Genomic DNA, 23,041 nt, shown 5'->3' on the forward strand with positions numbered 1-23,041 from the left:
CTTCAGATACCAGCCCTAAATAGGATACCCAGGCTAGCCACACTTATGTCTGGCTGACTACAAATTCCGGGGTTCCCTGCTCCGGTTTAATAATGTCCTAAAATGACTCAGAACTCAGGAAAACACTAAAGCACTACTTAAAATTACAGTTTTATTATAGAGGATGCAATTCAGAAATAGCCAAATAGAAGAGGTGCATAGGGCAAGGAGCAAGGCAGGCGGGGGACACAAAACTTCCATGACCTCTCGGTGGAGGCCGGGGAAGGGAGAGGTGCACCACCATCCCAGCACACAGTTATCTCCACCAACCCAAAAGTTCCCTCAGATCTGATGGCACGGTTGATTAAATCATGGCCACTGGTGATTGGACTCAAGCTTCAGCCCCCTCTCTCCTATCCAGAAGTCAGTGGTGGGGCTGAAAGTTCTAATCCTCTAATCACTTGGCAGCCAGCCCCCATCCTGAAGCTATTTGAGGCTATCCCCCCCCGCCCCCCCACACCCCCGTGGGTCTTCTCATTAGCATGAACTCAGGTATGGTTGTAAGGGGTTTGTTATGAATATAAAAAGAATCTCCTATCACTCAGGAAATTCCAAGGGTTTGAGGAGCTCTATGCTAGACCAGTATATTTTTTATTATACCACAGACCTTCTTAGCATATGTTACCAGGTAGCATATGATGTTACTCTACCCCAGTATTAATGATGTTAAATTTGATAACTTGGTTAAAGCGGTATCCACTAGGTTTTTTCACTATAAAGTTATAATTTTCCCATTGTAATTAAGTATCTTAAGAGGAGATATTTTGATATTGTGTAGATATTCTATTCCTCATCAGTACCTTTACCAGTTTTGTCATCCACTGATTTTCCAACTTCATAATACCTTATATATATATTAGTCGGCATTCCAATGTAAAGAAGAGCTTTGCCTTCTTTATTCATTCATTATTTATTTATTTCTATCATTATGGACATTTTTATTTTGTTTAATGAGTTATGCTCTGTTACTATCTTTATTTATTCAAATTCTCAGATTATATCAGATTTACCGGCTCCTATGTCTTTTTGATATGTCCCCATCACTCTTGGCATTTTCTTGCTTTCTACGGGAGCTGAAAGTTTTAACTGCTTAACAAGATGTTCCAGACTCATCTTTTACTTTCCCTGCCCTAGCCCTATGAGCATTCTTTTTCCCAAGGAGCCCTGGTTCCTTTCAGTGGAGGGGATGGTATTGAGAAACCAGGATCTAGGCAGTAGGTGGGCTCACTGCTACTAGTTTATCAGCAGACAGAGCTAGAAAAAAATATATACACAGACACTTATATTTTATTTATTCCTATATGTAACTACTCACTATATGATAAACAATGAATTCTTACCTCCAACTTCAATCTAACACCTCAAGGTATATTTTTTCTTCCTCTTTTCTTAATATATATAATATAATATTATATATATTATATATGTAATATATATATATGTTCTTTCTCAGATTCTTTTCTCTTATAGGTTATTAGAAAATATTGAATATAGTTCCCTGTGCTACACAGCAGGCCCTTGTTGATTATCTGTTTTATATATAGTAATGTGTATATGTTAATCCCAAACTCCTAATTTATTACCCTCCCCTTTCCATAAGTTTGTTTTCTATGTCTGAGGGACTGTTTCTGTCTTGTAAATAAGTTCATTTATGTCTTTTTTTTTCTTTTTTAGATTCCACACATAAGTGATATCATATAATATTTGTCTTTCTATGTCTGGCTTACTTCACATAGTATGGTAATCTGTAGGTCCATCCATGTTGCTGCAAATGACATTATTTCATTCTTTTTTATGGCTGAGTAATATTCCATAATACACACACACACACACACACACACACACACACACACACACACATAACAAATCTCTGACAAAAGAGGCAAGAATATACAATGGATAAAAGACAGTCTCTTCAATAAGTGGTGCTGGGAAAACTGAACAGCTACATGTAAAAGAATGAAATTAGAACATTTTCTAAGACCATACACAAAAATAAACTCAAAATGGATTAAAGACCTAAATGTAAGACCAGATACTATAAAACTCCTAGAGGAAAACATAGGCAGTACACTCATTGACATAAATCATAGCAATATCTTTGTGGATTCGTTTCCTTATTCTTCATATATTTGTGCATGTGCTTAAGCCATGTTCCAAGCTCTTTACTCCCTTCTGTAGAATCTCTTATCTTTCTCTTCAAGCTGAAGAACTCTCATTAACATTTCTTTAGTACTGGTCTGGTGGTGACGAATTCTCTGATTTTGTTTATCTGAAAATGGCTTTATTTTGCCTGTAATCTTGAAAGATATTTTCACTCTCTAGACGATTCTCAATAGTAGTTTTCTTTTAACACTTAAAAAGTTCTCCCACATTTTTCTGGTTTTCACTTTTCTTATGAGAAGTCTGCTCGGCTTCATTTTTCACTTTATATGTTTCATAGTATATATCATTTTCACACTGTATATATTTAAGGTTTTCACTAACTTTGGGAAATTTTTGGTCATGTGTTTAAATATTTTTTCTGCTCCATTCTCTTCTCTTTGGACTCCAGTTGTATATATGTTAGACTATTTGATGTTGTCCCACAGGACACTGAGGCTCTGTTAACTTTTTACAGGTTTTTTTTTTTTTTTTTGTCCTCTCAGTCCTTTGGATTGGATACTTTCTGTCGATCTGTCTTCAGGTTCACTGACGCTTCCATTGTTTCCAATCTGCTGTTAAATCCATCAGTGAACTCTTGGTTTTAGACTTTGTACTTTTCAGTTCTAGAATTTACATTTGGCTTTTTAAAAATACTTTTTCTTTCTGCAGAGATTTCCATCTGTTCATTATTACCATATTTTCTCTTCAGTCCTTAAATACATTTATAATAGCTGCTTTGAGGTCCCTGTTTATTAATTCCAACATCTGAATCATCTTGGGGTCATTTTCTATTGACTGCTTTTTTTCTTCACTGTGGGTTTCAGTTTCCTGTTTCTTCACATGCATTGTGATTTTCTTTATTGTATGCTGGACATTGAAAATGTTTTGTTGCAGGGCATTTGGATTATATCAACTTCCTTTAAAACAGAGCTGACCTTTGTTCTTGTAGACAGTGGAGCTACTGGAAGATCCTTTCGGTCCTGTCAGGTTTGGTGTTATTATTTGTTAGGATGGATCTACTTTAGTTTTAAATTTAGTCTTAGGGAATGCTGCTCAGGTCCTTACCCCCCAAGGAGTGGCCTTTCTGTGTCTCAGCTGAATGCCTGAGGTGCCTAGTGAGGTATCTCCTCTGGTGGGTAGAACCCCAGTGTCTTCAAACATTTTTAGAATTGGTTATCACCATTCACTTTCAGCCTTCAACAGGTAATCTTTGCTAGGTCTCTTAGAGTCTTGCCAAATACATGTCTGTGAAGTGACTAGCCACTCACTCTTCTGCCACTCCTCCTTTACACCCCTAACCCCACCCAAAGCACAGCCTCTCTTATCAGGTACTTTGCCTTGCACATACCAGCCACTTTAGAAGCCCTGAATTCAGTTCTATTTGGAACTGTTACTCTGCCTGCCCCCAGGATACCACCTGCCTGCCCCCAGGAGGAACTGGATTATTGCAAGGCCATCATGTGTATTCCCTTCTTCACTGTGTGTAGTTTAGTTATCGCATGTATTTGGTCTAATCTTGTATTTTTCAGCAGGAGGGCAAGTCTGGTACTAGTTGTTTTAGTATGGGAGATGGATATCTAAGCTTTGTGGGTTTTTTTACACTGTCATGTTCTCATAAACAGTGAAAGAAATAATCACAATAATAATGAAATAATAGTGCTCCATTTTTCTTTCAATGTTTACTTGGACCTAGAGGGGTTAGAAGTTCTCTATGTGTTTATAGCCCCTGCACTGAGTACATTATTAAAGGAAAAATTCTTTGAGATGCCAAAATTCATTTAAAGTGATTTTGAAGTATACATTACTCCTACCTCCTTCAATGAAGAATGAAATCCAGGGCTGCTGTTTATTTTAAACTTCCAGTATGCACAAAAAAATTCTATGAAAGTGCTACTAATTTCAGACTCTTGCTTTGATTAGATAGTTGGGTTTAATCCTCTTTTTTATAAATTGGTCTTGTAATTCAGATATTCATTAACAAAATAATTGCTGAGGATACATTTCTATTCATATTTTGATTATTAGCTTGTAGAATAATTCACTATATAAATTAATAATTTTTATCTTCTTTTAATTTGTCCGTGTCAGTATCCTGTCTGCTTTCTTTAGATACCTTGCAATATAGTATGCTATTTAAGAACTGTTTTTTGGAAACATTGAGCCAAGGTTTTCTCTGTCTTTCAGTATAACTTTGAGCATGTTTGCAGAAAAACTAAAAATGCAGTCGTGTATATTTATAATATAAAATATTTGTATTGATTTTCTACCATTTTATAACTCTTCTTTTGAAATTGCCTTTAATGCCATGTTTGGTCCTCCCATGGGGAAAATCGGCCTCATTTCTGACCCGAGTTGATGGAATCGTTTACTTCATTCACAGCTTTGGCTTTGCATGACTTTAGACTAATTAAAAAAAAAAAAAAAAGGAAATGACCTTCAAAGCTGAGGATTTTTCCAGTGTGACTATGCCATATTTTCTGAAGGGAATTCCAAAAGCAGAGTTTTTAGAACAATAATGCTATTATTAGGTTGAACATGTAAGTTCCCAAGGCTATTGCTTTGAAGGGAACAATTTTCATTCAGATGTTTATGTTCTGGTATGTTTGCTTCTGTTCTAATTGTATCTCATGTACTGGTCTGTGTCCATTTCCTTGAGTATATTTTTCCTCCTACCTATAAGGTTTGCTTTAAACTATAGTAAGCTAAAAGTGATCATGTTGGATAACTGTGATATCATTTGTTAATGAATTCCTTCATTTGTTTAACAGATGTTTTTGAGTTCCTGTGCTAATCTTGGGAATACAGTGTGGTGAACCAAAAAAAGCCCCTCATAGAATTTACAGCCTACCTTTGATCTTCTCAATCTGGTTTAATGGAAGATAGCCTGTATCTTTCTTTCTTTAACCCACATTTAGAACTTTTACACCTTTCAGCAGTCCTTTGTGATTATTGGATGTGGAAAGATGTACTTTGTAAAAGGGGAAAGAGATTCAAAAGACTGAGGAATTGTTTGTAGTCTGATGAAGGCCATGCAGTTTTATTATATACAAAAAGAAAGATAAGATTTTAATTCTTATGAAACAACTGAGATAGAAATACAGAATACTGAGGAAATATATATATACAGTCATTACAAGGGAAGTCAAGTCAGTATTGAAAAGGTCATTTTGGAGGTGGTGGGTTTTATAGGAAAAGTTTCAGACCAAAGATGCTTTTCTTTTTCAGAAGAATCAGTGCGATGGGAATAGGCAAATTGTATTACAGAGGAGGAGAGTTGCCACTTTTTCCTGAGTTTAAGTGAGGCTATCTAAATTGGTTAATATTTTGCATTTCCTTTATTTCTTAACATTTGTTTACATCTGTATTTTTTTCATAAATACTAGCTGCTAAAAAACCCTTGAATTTATCTTTGTCAAAGATGATATGTACTTTATGCTTTGATGCCTTTTACAATAATAAAATTGTCATTCAGAGCAACAAGGTGAGTCGACAATTAGATTTCTCTAATCCTATAAATCAGAAAAATCAAATCAATCTTTGAACAGGTCAGTCACTAAATTGAATTTCTTCTTCCTTACTAGGATCCTCGGTTCAATGCAGAAGTTGACCAAATTACAGGCTACAAGACACAAAGTATTCTTTGTATGCCAATTAAGAATCATAGGGAAGAGGTAAGCCAATTTTCCATTTTATTCTAAAAGGTCATTTAGAAACATTTTTCTTTTTGAAAACAATTTTTCACTTTGCACACTTACGAAATAATGCTGTAGTGACAAGTTAACTATAAAGTGCTTAAATGTTCTGCTTGATGTTTTTTATTTAGACTTTAGTAATAGGGTTGACTCCTGATACTTTGACTTAGAAATAAATTTTAGACTTGTCATTTCTTTTTATTTAATAAATTTATGTATTTATTTATTTATGGCTGTGTTGGGTCTTAATTGCTGTCCATGGGGTTTTTCTAATTGCGTTGAATGGGGGCTACTCTTTGTTGCGGTGCACGGGCTTCTCAATGAGGTAGCTTCTCCTGTGGAGCACGGGCTCTAGGCTCGTGGGCTTCAGTAGTTGTGGCACACGGGCTCAGTAGTTGTGGCTCATGGGCTCTAGAGCGCAGGCTCAGTAGTTGTGGCACATGGGCTTAGTTGCTCCACGGCGTGTGGGATCTTCCCGGACCAGGGTTCAAACCCATGTCCCCTGCGTTGGCAGGCAGATTCTTAACCACTGCGCCACCAGGGAAGTCCCTAGACATGTCATTTCTTTACCCCTCTTTCCTGAGGACCTTACTGAATCCTAAGATGTATAATTGTGGTTGTAATCAATTTATTTCATGTTATATTTTACACCTCTGAATAACGCTTATTTCATAAATGGTTATCCAATGGCAGTGGTAATCAGCTGATTTTTTTGTTTGGGTTCAAAATGAGGTTTTGAAAAAATAGAAATTGTATATAACACCAAGCAAAATTTATTGTGAAATTGTAACAAGCAAATGAAAATAGGTTGGTTTATATTTCACCTAACTAGTAGGTTTGGATTCTGTAAGCACTGAATTCTCTCTTCATTTTACATTTATTTGAGAAAAAAAATAGTTAATCATCATTTAAACTGAATGCTTCAATTGAGTGTCCTCAGCCCTGTCTACACATTACAATCAACTGTGAGACTCTAAAATATTACCAATTAAATTAGAATCTCTAAGGGCAGGGTCTAGATACGGATACATTTTTAAAGATCCCCCAATAATTCTAAAGTGTAACCAGGGTTGAAAATCATTTTCCTAAGTGAAAACAAATAGGTTGAAAGAGCCCATATTTGTGGTTCTTAACCTTGGCTGCACATTAAAATCACCTGGGGAGCATTTTGAAATTCTAATGCCCAGGTTTCACCTTAAATCAGAATCTCTGGTGTTGGGACCTAGGCATCAGTATTTCTTAAAGCTCCCAGGTGGTTATCATGTGCTGCTAAGGTTGAGAACCACTGCCAGGGATACAAGAAACACTTTGCTGGTTCTACTTGATTTATATTCAGATTCTGACATCTTTCCTCGCCGTCCTCCACCCAGTCCTTTACCAAGTCCCATTGATTTTTTTTTTTTTTCTGTTACTGTTTCTCATTTTGATCTCTTTCTTTTCATTCCTGCTGCCTGTACCATAATTCAGATCTTGAAGTAATGCCTGAACTTTTAAAATATTCTTGTGAGGGGTTTCTGTACTTTAGGTCAATTTCCCTTTAATCCACCCTGCATATGCCCTTGGGAATTTTCCTAAAACACGGTTTTCTAAATCAGTGCTTCTAAAACAATAATGTGCATATGAATCTTAAAATGCAGATTCTGAATTCAGTAGGTCTAGGTGAGACCTGAGTGAGATTCTTTTCTAACAAGCAACAAGTTGATGCTGATGCACTGGGTCTACAGATATTTTGATGAACAGGATCCTAAATCAGTCACTTATCAGTAGTCTAAGATAAGTCCTCAGTGCCTTAGAGTTGCTACATGGTTTTTTAAGAGGGTAGTTACAGCCACAGTTACTAAAAATTCCTGCAGCTACAACATGCATATGAGATTCAATAATTAATTAGCTAATTAATTGTGAATGAATAAATAAAATTGAAAAGCCCATGCATGGACCAGTGGTGCTCTTAAGCAGACTGCTAGATAAAGCAAATAAAAAGCATGTCTTATGCAATATTGGGGACATAGTTATACTAAAAAATTATTTGTTGTTCATCTAAAATTAAATTTGACTGGACATCCTATATTTTATCTGGCTGCCCTAGTTATAAACCAAGGATTATGATTGTGTGCACTTAAAAAGATGATGTTCAGCTTTTAATTTGTAAGTATGTTTTAAAACCATGGCCTGAGAAACAGCTTTGTACTGGGTGAGAGATTCAGCTTGAATCATGCTCTGGTTAAATATCTCTTTTTAAATAGCATGAACAATGGGGATTGTGGGAACCCATGAGAATGTGCAGCAAAATCAACAGAGTGAAGTAGGTGAGACTGCCCTTCTGTAAGAGAGCATCCTCTGGATACACGCGTTTCTGTCTTTATGACTACCAGTGAGGATGATTTAAACTAAAACAACAATAACAAAAATCCCCACTGTATTGAGGTATAAATTACGTACCATAAAATTCACCCATTTTAAGTGTATAATTTGATGAGTTTTTGACAAATGCATGTACAGTTATATAACCACCACTATAATCAAGATACAGAACATTTCTGTCCCCTCAGATATTTCCCATGTAGTTGACCTCCTCCTCCCTCAACCCCCAGCCCCTAAGAATCACTGATCTGTTTTCTGTCACTGTTGTTTTGCCTTTTCTAGAGTGTCATATAAATCATATAAGTGGAGTCATACAGTATGTAGTCTTGTGTGTCTGGCTTCTTTCACTTAGCATAATGCTTGTGAGATTCATCCATGTTATTGCGTGTCAGTAGTGTGTTCCTTTTTATTGCTGAGTGATTATTCCTTGGTATGGATCTGCCACAATTTGATAATCCATTCATCTGTCGATAGACATTTGAGTTGTTTCCAGTTTTTGTCTGTTAGAAGAAAAGCCACTGTTTGCATACAGGTCTTTTTGTGGACGTGTTTTCGTTTCTCCTTGGTAAATATATAGGAGGGGAATTTCCAGGTCAAATGGTGGGTGTATATTTAATTTTATAAGAAACTTCCAAGCTCCTTTCCAAAGTGGCTGTACCATATTTTGCTTTTTTACCAGCAATGTATGAGAGTTGCAGTTGCTTCACATCCGAGGCAACGCATGGTATGGTCAATTTTTTAAAAATCTTAGCCATTAAATTTGATTGCATGAATGAATAACCCCACTCTCAGTCGGGGGTCGTCTGCTCATTAACAGACCTGATTAAAGTGGGTTCAGCTGCAGGTCCCCAGATTGTGATTGTCCAGAGCTCTCCTTAAGATTTCTCCTGGGCTCCTCAGCATCCTCAGGGCGATCTTCCTCCCTGCTCCTTCATCCTCTCCTACTGTCTGTTTCACCCTATGATAACTTGATATGAAGGCTGAGCTCTTCACTGGTTTCCACAAAAGTTTTTTCACATGAAGCATTTCATGAGATAAACAACCTTCCGTAACTTCACTGGAGTCTTAGTAACTTTACTGATGGGAAGGTTTCCAAACAGCTTTTTAAACATCTTGCTGACCCTCCCTATTCTCTGTCCTCTCCCCCTTGTTCCCTCTCCTCCCACGCTCACCCTGCCTGGTTTGAAATTATTTCCTGTGAGAATTATTTCTTCAGAAAAAAAGGAATGAAGAGAAACAGTCAGAAAAACAGGCATACTCTCAGCATGGCTGTTGAAGTATAAAAAGTACTTTGGCTGACCGAGAACCAAGGCCCCTAAGAAGATGCCATATACGACTTCCAGAATTATCCTTAAATTTATAGCTATATAAACAAACTCAGGGCAATGTTTGCTGTTGTGTACACGTAATAGAAAGTACTCTTTCTCCCACGAAGCTTTTGAAATCAAAATGGAGAGTCACAGTAAGGCTTTGGGGAGTAATTGTTAAGATTGCTTGCTCTGGGCTTGAATCCCTCACCACTTACATGATGAGTAACCAGGAGGGAGCTGGTTAATCCCTTTGATCCTCAGTTTCCTCATCTGCAAAATGAGGGTTATGAGAGGACCTGCCTCACAGGGTTGTTGTAAAGGTTAAATGTGTTCGCGCATGCAAAGGGCTTCCCATACTTTCTGGCACACTGGGAGTGATCAATAAATGTCAGCTGTTATTTTTTAAAGGAGACATAGAACTAACTGAACTCTTATGAGAAACAAGGAATGATAAAGTTGTATGCAGAGGTCATCAGCCACATAATAACCAAACAGCTGGGATCAAATGACAAGCAGCTCGGTCCCTGACTTAACTGGTCTGTTACCCTGTAACAAACTTTAAGCGTAAAAGAAAAGTACTTTTCATTGTTTTTCCTCATAATATGAATGAGGCAAAGTAAATTTGGTTTCTTCTCTTTGTATTAGTCCAATTGTATTGAGTAAGCCAACACTGATTCCAACTAGTTACCAAGGAACCTAAGAAGAAATGTCATTACTGACTGTTTATAAAACAGTCCTTGGTACCTTTTAGTGACCCCAGTTACTTAAGGTACCAACTCTGGAGAGCTGCCTGAAGGGAGCAGTTGAATATTGAACACTAAAGTCTGAACTACAACATAGTCCAGAAAATTCAGGAAGATTTTTAAGATTCAGTAAAATGTATAATCACTTCACCCGCCTCTAGTGAAGTATCTCAACTAATTAAAATTTTTCAGGAGTTCTTTTCATTAGTGTTATAAGCATAATAGTGCAATGCTTTTTTAGGAGTCAGGATCATAGATATTCCTAAAACTTCTGTGACAGATTTTTTTTTTAAAATGACAGAGGATAAGTTTTTGCAATTTTCCCCTCTCCGTACTCCCTTCTAAGACAATGGCGTTAACTGGCAAAGTGTGTGGGGTGGGGGGGGGAGTGGGGACTGAAGAAGCTAGAGGAAGCTGAAATAATTTATTTTGGAAAGGTCAGAGAGCTACTGGCTAGAGAAGATGAATGAAGACAAAAAGTAAAGGGGTCTGGGGAGAGAAGAGAGCCAGCCCAGGCTCTATAACAGAATGGCTTGAGGGACGACAGAGTAGGACTTTGGAAATAACTGCCTATCCTGTGGAAACCATTCTAAGGACTTGACATATATTAATTCATTTAATCTTCATAACAACCATAGGAGGTAGTCATTATTTTATTCCCACTTAACAGATGATGAAACTGAGACACGGGACATTTAGGGAACTTGGCCAAAGTCACATAACTAAAAACTGGCAAAGCTGAGATTTAAATCTAGGCAAGAGGGTTTCTTAAAGTTCTGCCGTGGATGATGACTGCACTCTCCTTCCTTCCCCCTCAGTGTTTTCTTGAGCCTCTGCAGTAAACATTTAGGTTACTATTGATTTGGGGGTGGGAGGTGCACTGATGTGAGATGTGGCTCCGTGTAGAAGCAGGGCTTGAAGGTGGAGACAAGGAGACCTGGCCATATTCTCATGGCTCTTCAAAGTTCAGTGTTGCAACCACCCTGCAGAAGGACTCTTTAAAATGAGAGAGAGTGGAGGCGGGGAGAAAGAAGGGCAGGGAGCAGGGGGGGGGGAGAGAAAGAGGGGTCAGAGTCACATCCTCTATAATGTCTTAAGAGGAGTCCATCCAGTAAACAAGAAGAAATCTTTACCAGGGATGAAAGGGTTACAGGAGCATGTTTGATGTTAATCTGGGCCAGTGTGCTCTGTGATATGCACAGGAAGCATCATGAAAAAAATGTGCAGCAAGTGTGTGAATTTTTAGAGCTGCTGTTAAATTTCTTTCAGGCTTAACACTGGATTTTTCAGACCTGGGCACTTGGATCAGTTTTTTTATTTTTGTCACATGCATTAGTTATTTCCATAATCAGATGGTTCTTTTATGTTTAGTAAAGAAGTGCAGGGAAACTCAACTCTTTCTCTCTAAGCTCAGATGACCTATTTCTGAAATACTGCCCTCTCTTGAAGTATTGCTTGTTATGACATGGTGGAGATGAGTGCTTTTTTTTTTTTTAATTTATAGGGGCTGCACCAATGAGGTAGAAGCCAGGACATTGTGAAATAGTGCAAATTCTGTGAAAATTTCGTATTGATCTGAGGTAGAGATTATATCCAATAATGTCAGGCTAGGCTGATACCTGTTTTCTCTTGATTGAATGTCAACTCCAGTTATTAAGTAAAAATCTAATTTGGAATCAGAGCTCTTATCCTCCTTCTCTGTTTTTATCATTTTGATTTTATTTTATCATATTTGATGATATAATTCTTTGATGCAAATATAGCAGTTGTAATAAAAGAATTATAAGTTTTTTTTACAGTGTAATAAAGGAGCATTTTTATCTAACCAATTGTTTATATCTTCTTTTAAAAGAACAGTGAAAAACTTCAAAAAATATCAGCGAATTTTATGAGATTTTTATGAAATAAATATAATGCTTTGATGAATCAAAGAGATTTAATGCCTGCCAAAAATCATAAAGTAAAGCATTAATGGAAGCAAATGTGTAATTCCAACTTATATAAAAGTAAATGCTTTCTAGAATTTAAGCTACATAACATTTTTTAAATTTTTATTTATTTATTTTTTTAAGCTACATAATTTTATCTGCTCATCCCCCGCCTAAGTTAAAAATATTCTCATCCCCCCCCCCCACAAATTATCTTGTTTTGAAAGTAATTGTTGAATCACTGCACTGCAATATGTAGAGTCCTGGTCTAGGCAGTGAGGATATTAAAAAAATGAAGCACGGAAGATACTTAGAAACTTTTTTTTCAATTTCAATAAGAGGGAGATCTTACATACCAAAAAGCAAATATCAATACAAGGTAACAAAACAAATGTTAAATGAGTTAAATATTCAGCACCCAAGTTCAAAGGAAAGTCTGTGAATTTCAAGAACTGGAGGAATCACAGGAAGAATGAAAGCTGTGGTTTCATACAGCAGATCCCTGCTGTGTTTATCCCACAGGCTTAAGAGAGGAAGCTTGAACATGCTTTCTGTGAGAGGGCGGAGACAGGGTAGATGCTTGCTTATGATATTCTGCTCTCAATACTGACTAGGGCTTTTCTTAAACTTGTCATGTAAGCTTGGAACAGATGAAGAACATTACAGCTTTATACATAATCCTACAATTGCAAGTCAGACTGGATGAAAATACAGCTATAAGAATAAGCAGAGTTTAATTGCAGACTGTCAGCTGATCTAGATCTATTTTAGTCTTAAAGAATTGGCTAGTTACATGTTATTTGAAAACTTATAAATTGTCCATTGCATTTATTCCCCTGTGATATTTTCTCATAGCTTTGTTTTAGCAACAAAACTAAAATACTCCGAAAAGTTTCCGTCGGTTCTGGACTTGATATGGTGATGGTGAAGATCTTTTCTTTTTCTTTTTCCACATTACCCTTTAAATAATAAACAAGTGTATTTTACAAAGAAGACGGTAACCGCTTTCCTAAGGGAAAAAACATTTCTCAAGAGCATCAGATGAAAAACATAATGCTAGTAGGTTCAATCCCTGAGGTTACACTACTGATCCAGGAGAAGAAGAAAGAGTGAATAAAAGCTTGAGGCTGAAGATTAAGTTAATGGTAGGCTATATTTACCCAAATCTCATTTTGAATGCTCAGAAAATTTGGTTCAGACTGAATGCTCTGATTTATTCAATATGGGGTTTATCTTCATTGGCAGTTTTAGAATAACCATTCCAGCACTTGTTGGAATGCATTGCATTTTTAATTTGATAGAGCATTTGTAAGTTTAATTTTGAGAATTTTTATATAGATCCTGAATTATGACTAGTAGAGGTCTGGAACCAGTTGCAGATAAGCATAAACGATTTCTTTGTATAATATCTGACCCAGAACCACATAATTAGACCTGGGGATGGATTTTGATTATTAAATAATTTTCATGCATTCTTAAAGAGTTAAGGTGGTTGTCAGTGAAATTGCTGCGCGCTCTCTCTCTCTCTCTCTCTCTCTCTCTCTATATATATATATGCAAACATCTATATTCATCTAAGAGCCAAGATTATATAGGTAAAGTGCTTTATAAACTATGTACTCTGTATTCCTTCTTATTAAATCCTCATCTAAAAGTTCCTACTTGTTTCTCATCTACCATAGAGTGGAAATTAATATTCTAGGCAGAATTTAAATAAAAGTATAAATGTTATCTTATAAAATTTTTGAATCATAATTTTCTTTTTTTTTTTTGGTGTCACTTGGTAGCAGTGATAAAATGAAAATGACCTGGATTTAGAATTCCAGATCCATTTGATTATTACAGATTATTTGATGATCGTAAGTATATTAGTGATCTTTTGCAGCATAACAAATTACCCTAAGCTTAGTGATTCTGAACAACAGCCTTCATTATCTCAGTTTCCGTGGTTCAGAAATGCCAGAGCGGCCCAGCTGGCTGGGTGCTTCTGGCCCAGGTTCCCTGCCTGTGGCCGCACTCAGGAGGCAGCAGGGGGCGCCTGACTCACGCTCGAGCGTTCACTTCTCAGAGGGCTCACTCGCGTGGCTTTTGGCAGGAGGCCTCAGTTCCCGGCCAAGCGGGTCTCTCCACAAGTCACTCCGTGTACTCAGCACGTGGCAGAGTGAGCAAGCCGGAAGCGGCACTGCCTTGTATGACCAAGTCCCCAGACCAGTTCACCTTCGCCTCACGATAACCATTCATCAGAAGCCAGGCATCAGGTCCAGCCCGAACCCGGGGAGGGCAGTTAGGCTCCACCTCTTGAAGAGAAGAGTATCAAAGAATGTGTGGAGATGTTGTGAAACCACCAAAAATACTATGCGCATTTTGAGGCTTTAGTCTCTTTCCTTAAAAAACTGTTCATATGATAAATGAGTAACTGTGCTTGTTAATTAAAATAATATCTTAAACAAGGGCCTACTGTATAGCACAGGAAACTATATTCAGTATCTTCTAATAACCTATAATGGAAAGAATCTGAAAAAGAATAGTGTGTGTGTATGTGTTTGTGTGTGTATAAACTGAGTCACTTTGCTGTACACCTGAAACTTTATAAATCAGCCATACTTCAATAAAAAAAATCTTAAAAATTAGTACTTCTCAACCTTTCATATACTAAAAATAATATGAACTACCAGAGGTAACACAGACTAGGTTTAAATAAGGTGGCAAGTTGGGGTATGTGCTCTGCCAGATTGGCTTGAATCAAAGGGAAAAGAGGAAGTAGAATTGAAAGAGGAGGGCTGAGGAGAAGAAGAGGAAGATGCTTGCTGTTTGAGCTGCAGCAAACATCGAGGTATTAAAAGTCTTCTAAAATGTTATGTCGCAAATGCAGGTCTTCATGAGATCAATGTTTGTGTGTAGCTTAGGTACTTTGCTTCTTTTTTTTTTTTTTGCGGTATGCGGGCCTCTCACTGTTGTGGCCTCTCCCTTTGCGGAGCACAGGCTCCGGACGCGCAGGCTCAGCGGCCATGGCTCACGGGCCCAGCCGCTCCGCGGTATGTGAGATCTTCCCGGACCGGGGCACGAACCCGTGTCCCCTGCATCGGCAGGCGGACTCTCAACCACTGCGCCACCAGGGAAGCCCGGTACTTTGCTTCTTAATGCCCATGGAAAATGCTCACTGGTGCATCCTTATTATTTCTCTGCACCATTGTTTTCTGCCTCTCTCATGGATCAAGATTGGAGGGAACGTGTCTAGTAAATACCTTAGCACTGGAGGCGAGGCTGTGCAGCCAAGCTGAGGCAAGATCATGAAGCGTCCTCAAGCTGCCATGCGAAGGAGGTGCTGGTTTTTTGTTTTTTGTTTTTTTTTAAGCCAAGAAACATTTGCTGTCATTTAAAGATCTGTGTGGCCATAGCATTAAGGGTGAAGAGTTTTCTTTGTTTAATCTCTAACCAGAGCCACATAATTTGATACTTGATAGGTTTTGATTTCCATATTTGTTCATACACGGAGAAAGCCCTGGGTCTGGAAGCAGGGAAGTTGGTAAGGAGACTTTTGCATAATCCAGACTAGGAGTGGATTTGTTACACTTCTGTTTAGGTGGTTGAGGGATTGATTTGATGGAGGGTTAAGTAGAAGGAAGAATCTAGAATACTTTCTAGTGGGGAGAATTGTGATATTCCCTAAAATAAAACATGCAACGGAGAGAATTGGTTTGTGGGGATCAAAACCATTAGCTCTTTTGTGGGGGGTGTTATTTTACTGTCTGTTCCTTTCTCCTCTCTCCTCAAGTCTCGGTGTTGCATCACCATCTCCACTTTCATCCGGTGGTCTTGCTCACTCTTCCAGTGAAAAATAAAGCAGTTACGGGAATAACTCCACAAGAGAACTTCCCCATTCTCTTTCCCCCTGCTCTTGCGTCTGAGTTTACATCCTCTGGTTTCCCTTTTACATTAACCATCTGTGAAATAGCCAAAGTCAGTCTCGCACTTGTGCACCAGATCACATCCCATCTCATGTGCTCCAAGACACGGCTCAGCAGCTCTCCCCTCTGTGACCAGAGTCACCAAAATTCCCCTCTCTACCAAACTGGTTTATCAGCATACAGACACGCTGTTATTTCTCCCATCTTAAAAACAAAAGCAAACGCTCATTGGACTGCATATCTCCTTTCAGAGATCACCATTTCTCTGATTACCATCAGAGCTAAACTCTTTGAAAGAGTTGTCCACGTTTGCCATTTCCATTTCCTCCCACCCTCCGGAGCATAATCCACCCAAGCCTTCACCCTCACCGCTCTGTGGAAACCACTCTTGGCAGGGTCGCGTGGCGTCCATAGGGCAGGAGCTTACGATCATTTCTCAGTACTCACTTTACCTGGCAGGGCGGCAGCATGTGGCCTTGTTGATCACTCATTCCTCCAGGACAGATTGTCTTCACTTGCTCTCCAGGACCTCAGACTCCCCAGTTTTTTCCTTCCATCTCTCTGACTGCCTCTCTGTCTCCTTAGCTGGGGCCCACTCATCACAACACTGCTAAATGGCTCAGCCCTGGACCTTCACTCACTGCTTATGTGATCTTATTTACTCTCATAGTTTTAAATACCATTTGTGTGCCAACCGAACTTACATTGCAACTGTATTGTTTCTTCAATTTAAACTCATATATTCAACTGCTTACTTGACTACCTATATGTGCCTAGTGGGCATCGTGAACTTAATATGTCTAAAACATCACTGCTAATCTTCCTTCCCACTAAACCTGCTCTATATTCATCCCCACCACACTTAACTTCTCTGTCATCCCAGCTATTCAGGCTAAATTCCTTCTTTCTTTCTCCCCCAGGAGATATCCAGCTGATCAGGAAACACTCTTGACTTTCCCTTCAATCACTGCTCTCCACCTGTACTTCTCCCACACTGGAGCTTCAGTGTGGAGCCATCAGTATGGAGCACCTGAATTATTATAGTAGCCTCCCTAACTAGTGTCCCTGCTTCAAGCCTTTAACGCCCTTCAGTCTATTCTCAACACAAATTTTAGAAAACATGCTAGATCTCATCCCTCCCCTGCTCAGAACCCTGCAGTGGATTTCCACTTCACTCTCTAAGAAAGGTCCCCCATGACCTGGCTCCCGAAGCCCCTCTGATATCGCCTATTGTCTCCCCCTGCTAATCCTCTCTAGCACACTGTTGTTGTTTTCTCTGCACCCCAGGGCCTTTGCACTTGCTGTTTCCTTGTCTGAAGTTCCGTTGCCTAGTTCTCCACATGGCTCAGTCTGTCACCTCCTTCAGGTTTTTACTCAAATGACATCTCAGGAAGACTTTCTTCGGCCGTCCTTATTGACTATCTACCATTATGTCTATCCCTGCTGTTTTCTTCATGACACTTAAGCACTTAATCACCATATTAACTTACGGGTTGATTTCTGTTTCCCCTCCCTAGACTGTAGGCTCCCATGAGAGCAAGGTGAAACAAGAATGCTTCACAGAGGAGGTGACATTTAAACTGCATCTGTGGTATGCAATAATGGTAGCTGACCTGAGAACTTCTTTTTCAAAAATGTTTCTCTGCCATCTTGAAGCATGCAAACCAAAGTAGATTGACAAATTAAGGGATTTCAGGTAGAAATTTAATCAAGGCTATGTGGTAAATAGTAGTAGGAGTAGGATCTTCCTGCCAACCCTTAGAGATCAGTAATAACTATTCTGTATTGGTGTTATCCTCCGCATTTTAGATGAAGAAATATGGACTTCATCAAGTTAAGGAAACTTCCTGATATTCCATCTCTATTAAGTAGCAGAGCTGGAATTGATACCCATGTCATCTTATTCTAAGGCTGCATTTTTCTCACTGTGAAATAATTACCTTCTTTCATCTTTATTCATGATTGTACCTGAAAAGCTACCAGCCAACTCCTTACTGTTTTAGTTTTTGAAAATGCAAATTATGGACTGGAATAATAGAATAATAAAATCTAGAGTTGCCAACAATGATTCCAAATTAATTGCTTGTATATTATCTGGCATAGCTGTGTGGAGGAGGGCATGTCTTTTTGTGCTGGTAACACCTACAAGCTAGGAGTTTTGCTAGTGAGACTGGTGTCTGTCTGCATCTGAGCTTTCATATGTGATTATCTTTTCAGGCTCATCTTCCATTTGGAGGAAAAAGCACTTAGAGGTAAAATATTATAAGTTATATTCTCTATACGAAGGATTTGTTGAGTGTAAAAAAATTATAAACACACATTTTTCCCCTGGATCTCTTAAGTTAAATGTTAGGAATATCTAGCTTCTATGATGTGAATATCTAACTGGCTAGGATGCAGTTAGATGGTCCAGTAGAGGCAAGAACACTGATCTGAACATTTAGTTCAACTCCCACTGAGATGGCATTCCTTTGATACCAACTTTAATTTGCATGTGAGACTCAGCCTATTCAGTGTTTTGATGCATGAAACTTGCTTTTTGCCACTTTTGCTGTGTTATTTCTCCTCTGTTTGTATTAGGCCCACATTTATGAGCACACCCCTTTACCCTGTAATTATCAGGAAGCTTTACTAGCACAGCACCTGGCCAGGGTATAGAGGCATGGACCTGTTGTAAGTGCAGGCAGTACTGGAACAAACTCAATCCTGGGTTAACAGAGTCCAAATCCAACAACACTGTCCAGGGTGTGCTTTGCAGGCCAGCATCTGGCGGAATGCAGGACACCACTCTGAAAATAAATCATAGTTATTAAATAGATCCAAGGCTCTGAAGTCATTTTTGGCAATGTCATGTGTAGTGGTGGGCATAACAGTGATAGAGTTATTCTGATACAAAGTGCAATTTGTACAATATATATTGAGGACACATTTTTTTTAATTGTTATTTTGGACTTATTCCTGAATAGGCAGAGAGATAGAGTTTGAAAGAAAGAGTTCCGACTCTAGCAAAACAACTGTCTTGAGTGCTGGTTTAAGATCAGTGATTCCTTGAGCAACTTTCTTCACTAATCTGTGCTTAAGGTGACTTGTCTGTGAAGCTTCAACATGAGGTACAGACACACAGTGGGGGGTTTGACAGTGGTCATAGTGAGACAAGAAACGTGACAGTGTCCACCACAGAGCTCGTCACCTAGTGGAGGTTCAGAAAATGGCTGTTCCCTCCCTTTGGAGTGTTGCAAGGCCAGACAAATGGAGGAATGGAAAGTTAAATAAAAGTGGTAAACACTGAGCGTACCCTGCCATAGGAAAGACAGCAGGCTCCTTTCTGCTATGTACCCTTTGTGTCTCTGCAGTTTTTAAAGGGCATAGAAGGAGACTCTGCTCACAATGGTTATGTGCTGCTCTGTCTCAGGCCTGAATCTCTGTATCCCAATGGACAGAAAGATCTGATTAGAAGGCAGCAGGTCCCTGTGGTTCTAAGACCTTTACACCTCATTGCTTAAAAGCTGGTGTGGCAGAGAGTTTGGTATTTGGCAAGGAAGAGGAAATTGTGTGTGTGTGTGTGTGTGTGTGTGTGTGCGCGCGCGCGCACGCACGTGCAAAGGGATAAGAATAAACGCTAGGATTGAGAATTATTCCCAGCTTCCCCTTGTCTGGAAGGAATGCAGTCTCAGGTTGGCACCTCTCCCACTCGACATTCCCAGGGCAGGACAGCTACTGACCCCCAGCGGTGGATTTGTCCTGGCGCCATCTGGGGAGCATCCGTCCTGTCTGATAGCACAGAGCAGATGGTCAGGACCTCAGCACGCTCCAGGACAGCTGAGAGCTCAGCACGTGGACCACCACTTTCAAATATCATCAGCAATTACAAATTTACTTTTAAGACTTTCAAATACTTTTTGAAAAACAAGGTAAAGTTTACATACAGTGAAATATGCAGATCTTCATGTACAGTTTGATGAGTTTGACAAATGTTTATTCATCTGTATAACACCCCAGTCAAGACAGAGAACACTTTCATCACCTCTGTCAATGCCCACAACCCATGGGCAACACAGTTCTGATTTTTATCATCATAGACTAATTCTGCTTTTTCTTGAATAATCTGCTTATTTTTGAAACTGCATTATTACCTGTTTTCCCCTGAAACATAGGATTCTTTATGTTACGTAAGTAGTTCTTGGCTATAAAAATGTGTCTTTAAGGTTTATAATCGAAGTCAAAGAAAGCAGAACTTTTAGCAGCCACTTTGGATTTGTCTTTGTTTCCTTCTTTCTTTTTTTTTTTTAAATTTATTTTATTTATTTATTTTTGGCTGAGTTGGGTCTTCATCGCTGCTCATGGGCTTTCCCTAGTTGCAGTGAGCGGGGGCTACTCTTCGTTGCAGTGTGTGGGGTCTAGGCGTGCGGACTTCAGTAGTTGTGGCACGCAGGCTCAGTAATTGTGGCTCGCGGGCTCTAGAGCGCAGGCTCAGTAGTTGTGGCACACAGGCTTAGTTGCTCCGCTACATGTGGGATCTTCCTGGACCAGGGCTCGAACCTGTGTCCCCTGCATTGGCAGGCGGCCGGGAAGCGCTGTCTTTGTTTCTTAAAGTTATAGTTTTGAAATTGTTCCATTCCCTTTGATGAAAGCATGCCTTAAAAAGATAAGCGTATGGGGCTTCTCTGGTGGCGCAGTGGTTGAGAGTCTGCCTGCCGATGCAGGGGACACGGGTTCGTGCCCCGGTCCGGGAAGATCCCACATGCCGTAGAGCGGCTAGGCCTGTGAGCCATGGCCGCTGAGCCTGCGCTTCCGGAGCCTGTGCTCCGCAACAGGAGAGGCCACAACAGTGAGAGGCCCACGTACCGCCAAAAAAAAAAAAGATAAGCGTATGTATGGGGTCTGAAGACAGTCTTGGATGTACTGGGAAACCAGTGGTCATCATGATTCCTCTAGTTTAAACAATAGTGCTTACGAACCTGTATTTTATATACATAGTGCTGGTTTCACTTTCCCCTGCGGGGGAGTAGCAGGAAAAACACAAGCTTTGGGATCAGACCTGGAGAGCATCTGGGTCTGTACATTCTTGCACTACCTATTTAACTTTTCTGAACATCAGCTGCCCTTGTGATAAAATGGGAATAATAATATCTACCTGAAAGGGTTGTGACAAAGGTTAGATGGATTAACAGACAAAGTGCCTGTTACGTAACAGGCCCTCCCTTTTCCTTTTTTTAAGTGGCAAACTTTTTGACATTATAAGTTTTTTTTTCTTTATTTTTTCTTTTTGGCTGTGAATAGGTTTATTAATTAACTATTTTAGGGCCACTGGCCATCAGTCATGTATTTCTGATGCCAGTCATCTTCAGAGCATTGCTCTTTATATCTTTCAACTTCCTAGAAGCTTCCCTTCACCTTGGCTCCCTCTTCCTGGCCACCCAGGCTGTGAGAATAAACTAAAATCATCCACTTCTATACGCGTTCCTGTCTTGTCTTCCAATCCTGGAAGATCGATAAACATACTCCTGAGAGAAATAGGTGTAGCGGTGCCTGTACATACAGAGGGATAAAATGAGTCCCAACCAAGTAAAGTCAGTCTTACCATTTAAAGAAATATCAAACCTTGATTCTCAAACTCATTAACGAAAGCCAGACAACCCAAAACAACAAAAAGGTCAAAATTGGCAAAGGTACACATAGGCAACACAGAAGAAGAAAACCAATGTAGCCAATAATAACTAAAAAGCAATAATAATTAAAAAGCTCTCTAGTAATCAGGAAAATGCAAATTAAAGCAATAATGAGATACATTTTTATACCCAACAGATAGACAGAGGTTAAAAATTTAGCCTCATAATACTAGGGGTTGGTTAGGATGTGAGGTTAGCAGGAACCCTTATACATTGCTGATAAATATAAATTTCTGTAATCCTTTGAAGATTTCATCAAAGAAACTCTTGCATATGTGCACAAGGAGACCTATACAGAGACGTTCAATGTGGATTATTTGTAATAGCAAAAAATTGCAAACAACCCAAACATTTGGGGATCAAATGAGCAAAATTTGGCATGAAATACAATGAGACTGGGAAGGAAAAAGTCCAGTTTGTTGTTATCTTAATTGAACTTAAAAAAAAGAGGAAACATTAACACATATTAATGCTTAGTAGTTCTATATCAATGGCTCTCAAAGTGTTTTTTCTCCGTACACCAGCAGCCTTTGGCATCACCTGAGAACTTTTAGTAAAACAAGTTCTCAGGCGCCAACCCAGATCTCTGACTCTGAAACTCTGGGGGTGGAATCCAGCAAGCTGTGTTTTAACAAGCCCCATTTTACCACTGTTCTAGATGACAAAGACATGGATACTTACTGTACTTTTAAAATTAAAAATTAAAACTAACAATCTCAAGCTTTTCTTTCCCACTCTCCCAAAGCCGTTTTAGGCTATAAGTTTCAACTCCATAAGTAAAGGCTTATTAAGAGTATGTATTTCTTACTCACACACAAAGTTTTTGTATGTGGACAGATCTCTTAATATCAAGCAAAGAGCAGAGAAAAAAATGGGCAAAAAAAATTTTTAACATCTTTACTGGAGTATAATTGCTTTACAGTGTAGTGTTAGTTTCTGGTGTATAACAAAGTGAATCAGTTATATGTATACATATATCCCCATATCCCCTCCCTCTTGCGTCTCCCTCCCACCCTCCCTATCCCACCCCTCTAGGTGGTGACAAAGCACCGAGCTGATCTCCCTGTGCTATGCAGTTGTTTCCCACTAGCTATCTATTTTACATTTTGTAGTGTGTATATGTCAGTGCTACTCTCTCACTTTGTCCCTGCTTACCCTTCCCCCTCCCCGTGTCCTCAAGTCCATTCTCTACGTCTGTGTCTTTATTCCTGTCCTGCCCCTACGTTCATCAGAACCTTTTTTTTTT

General features: G+C 39.0%; 1 protein-coding gene across 1 annotated transcript in view; it reads left to right on the plus strand.

Moving 5' to 3' along the window:
• The window catches only part of PDE5A (phosphodiesterase 5A), a 139,011-nt gene that overhangs the window by 24,646 nt on the left and 91,324 nt on the right, over nt 1–23,041 (plus strand). Inside the window, 1 exon segment of the mRNA XM_089911296.1 lies at nt 5,766–5,855. Within this exon segment, the coding sequence (XP_089767422.1) occupies nt 5,766–5,855 (90 nt within the window).

This window comes from Delphinapterus leucas, chromosome 5 (genome assembly GCF_059928025.1).
Source record: "Delphinapterus leucas isolate spDelLeu-1000000601 "Yukka" chromosome 5, BTC_Dleu_Yukka2, whole genome shotgun sequence".
NCBI classification, from domain to species: domain Eukaryota; kingdom Metazoa; phylum Chordata; class Mammalia; order Artiodactyla; family Monodontidae; genus Delphinapterus; species Delphinapterus leucas.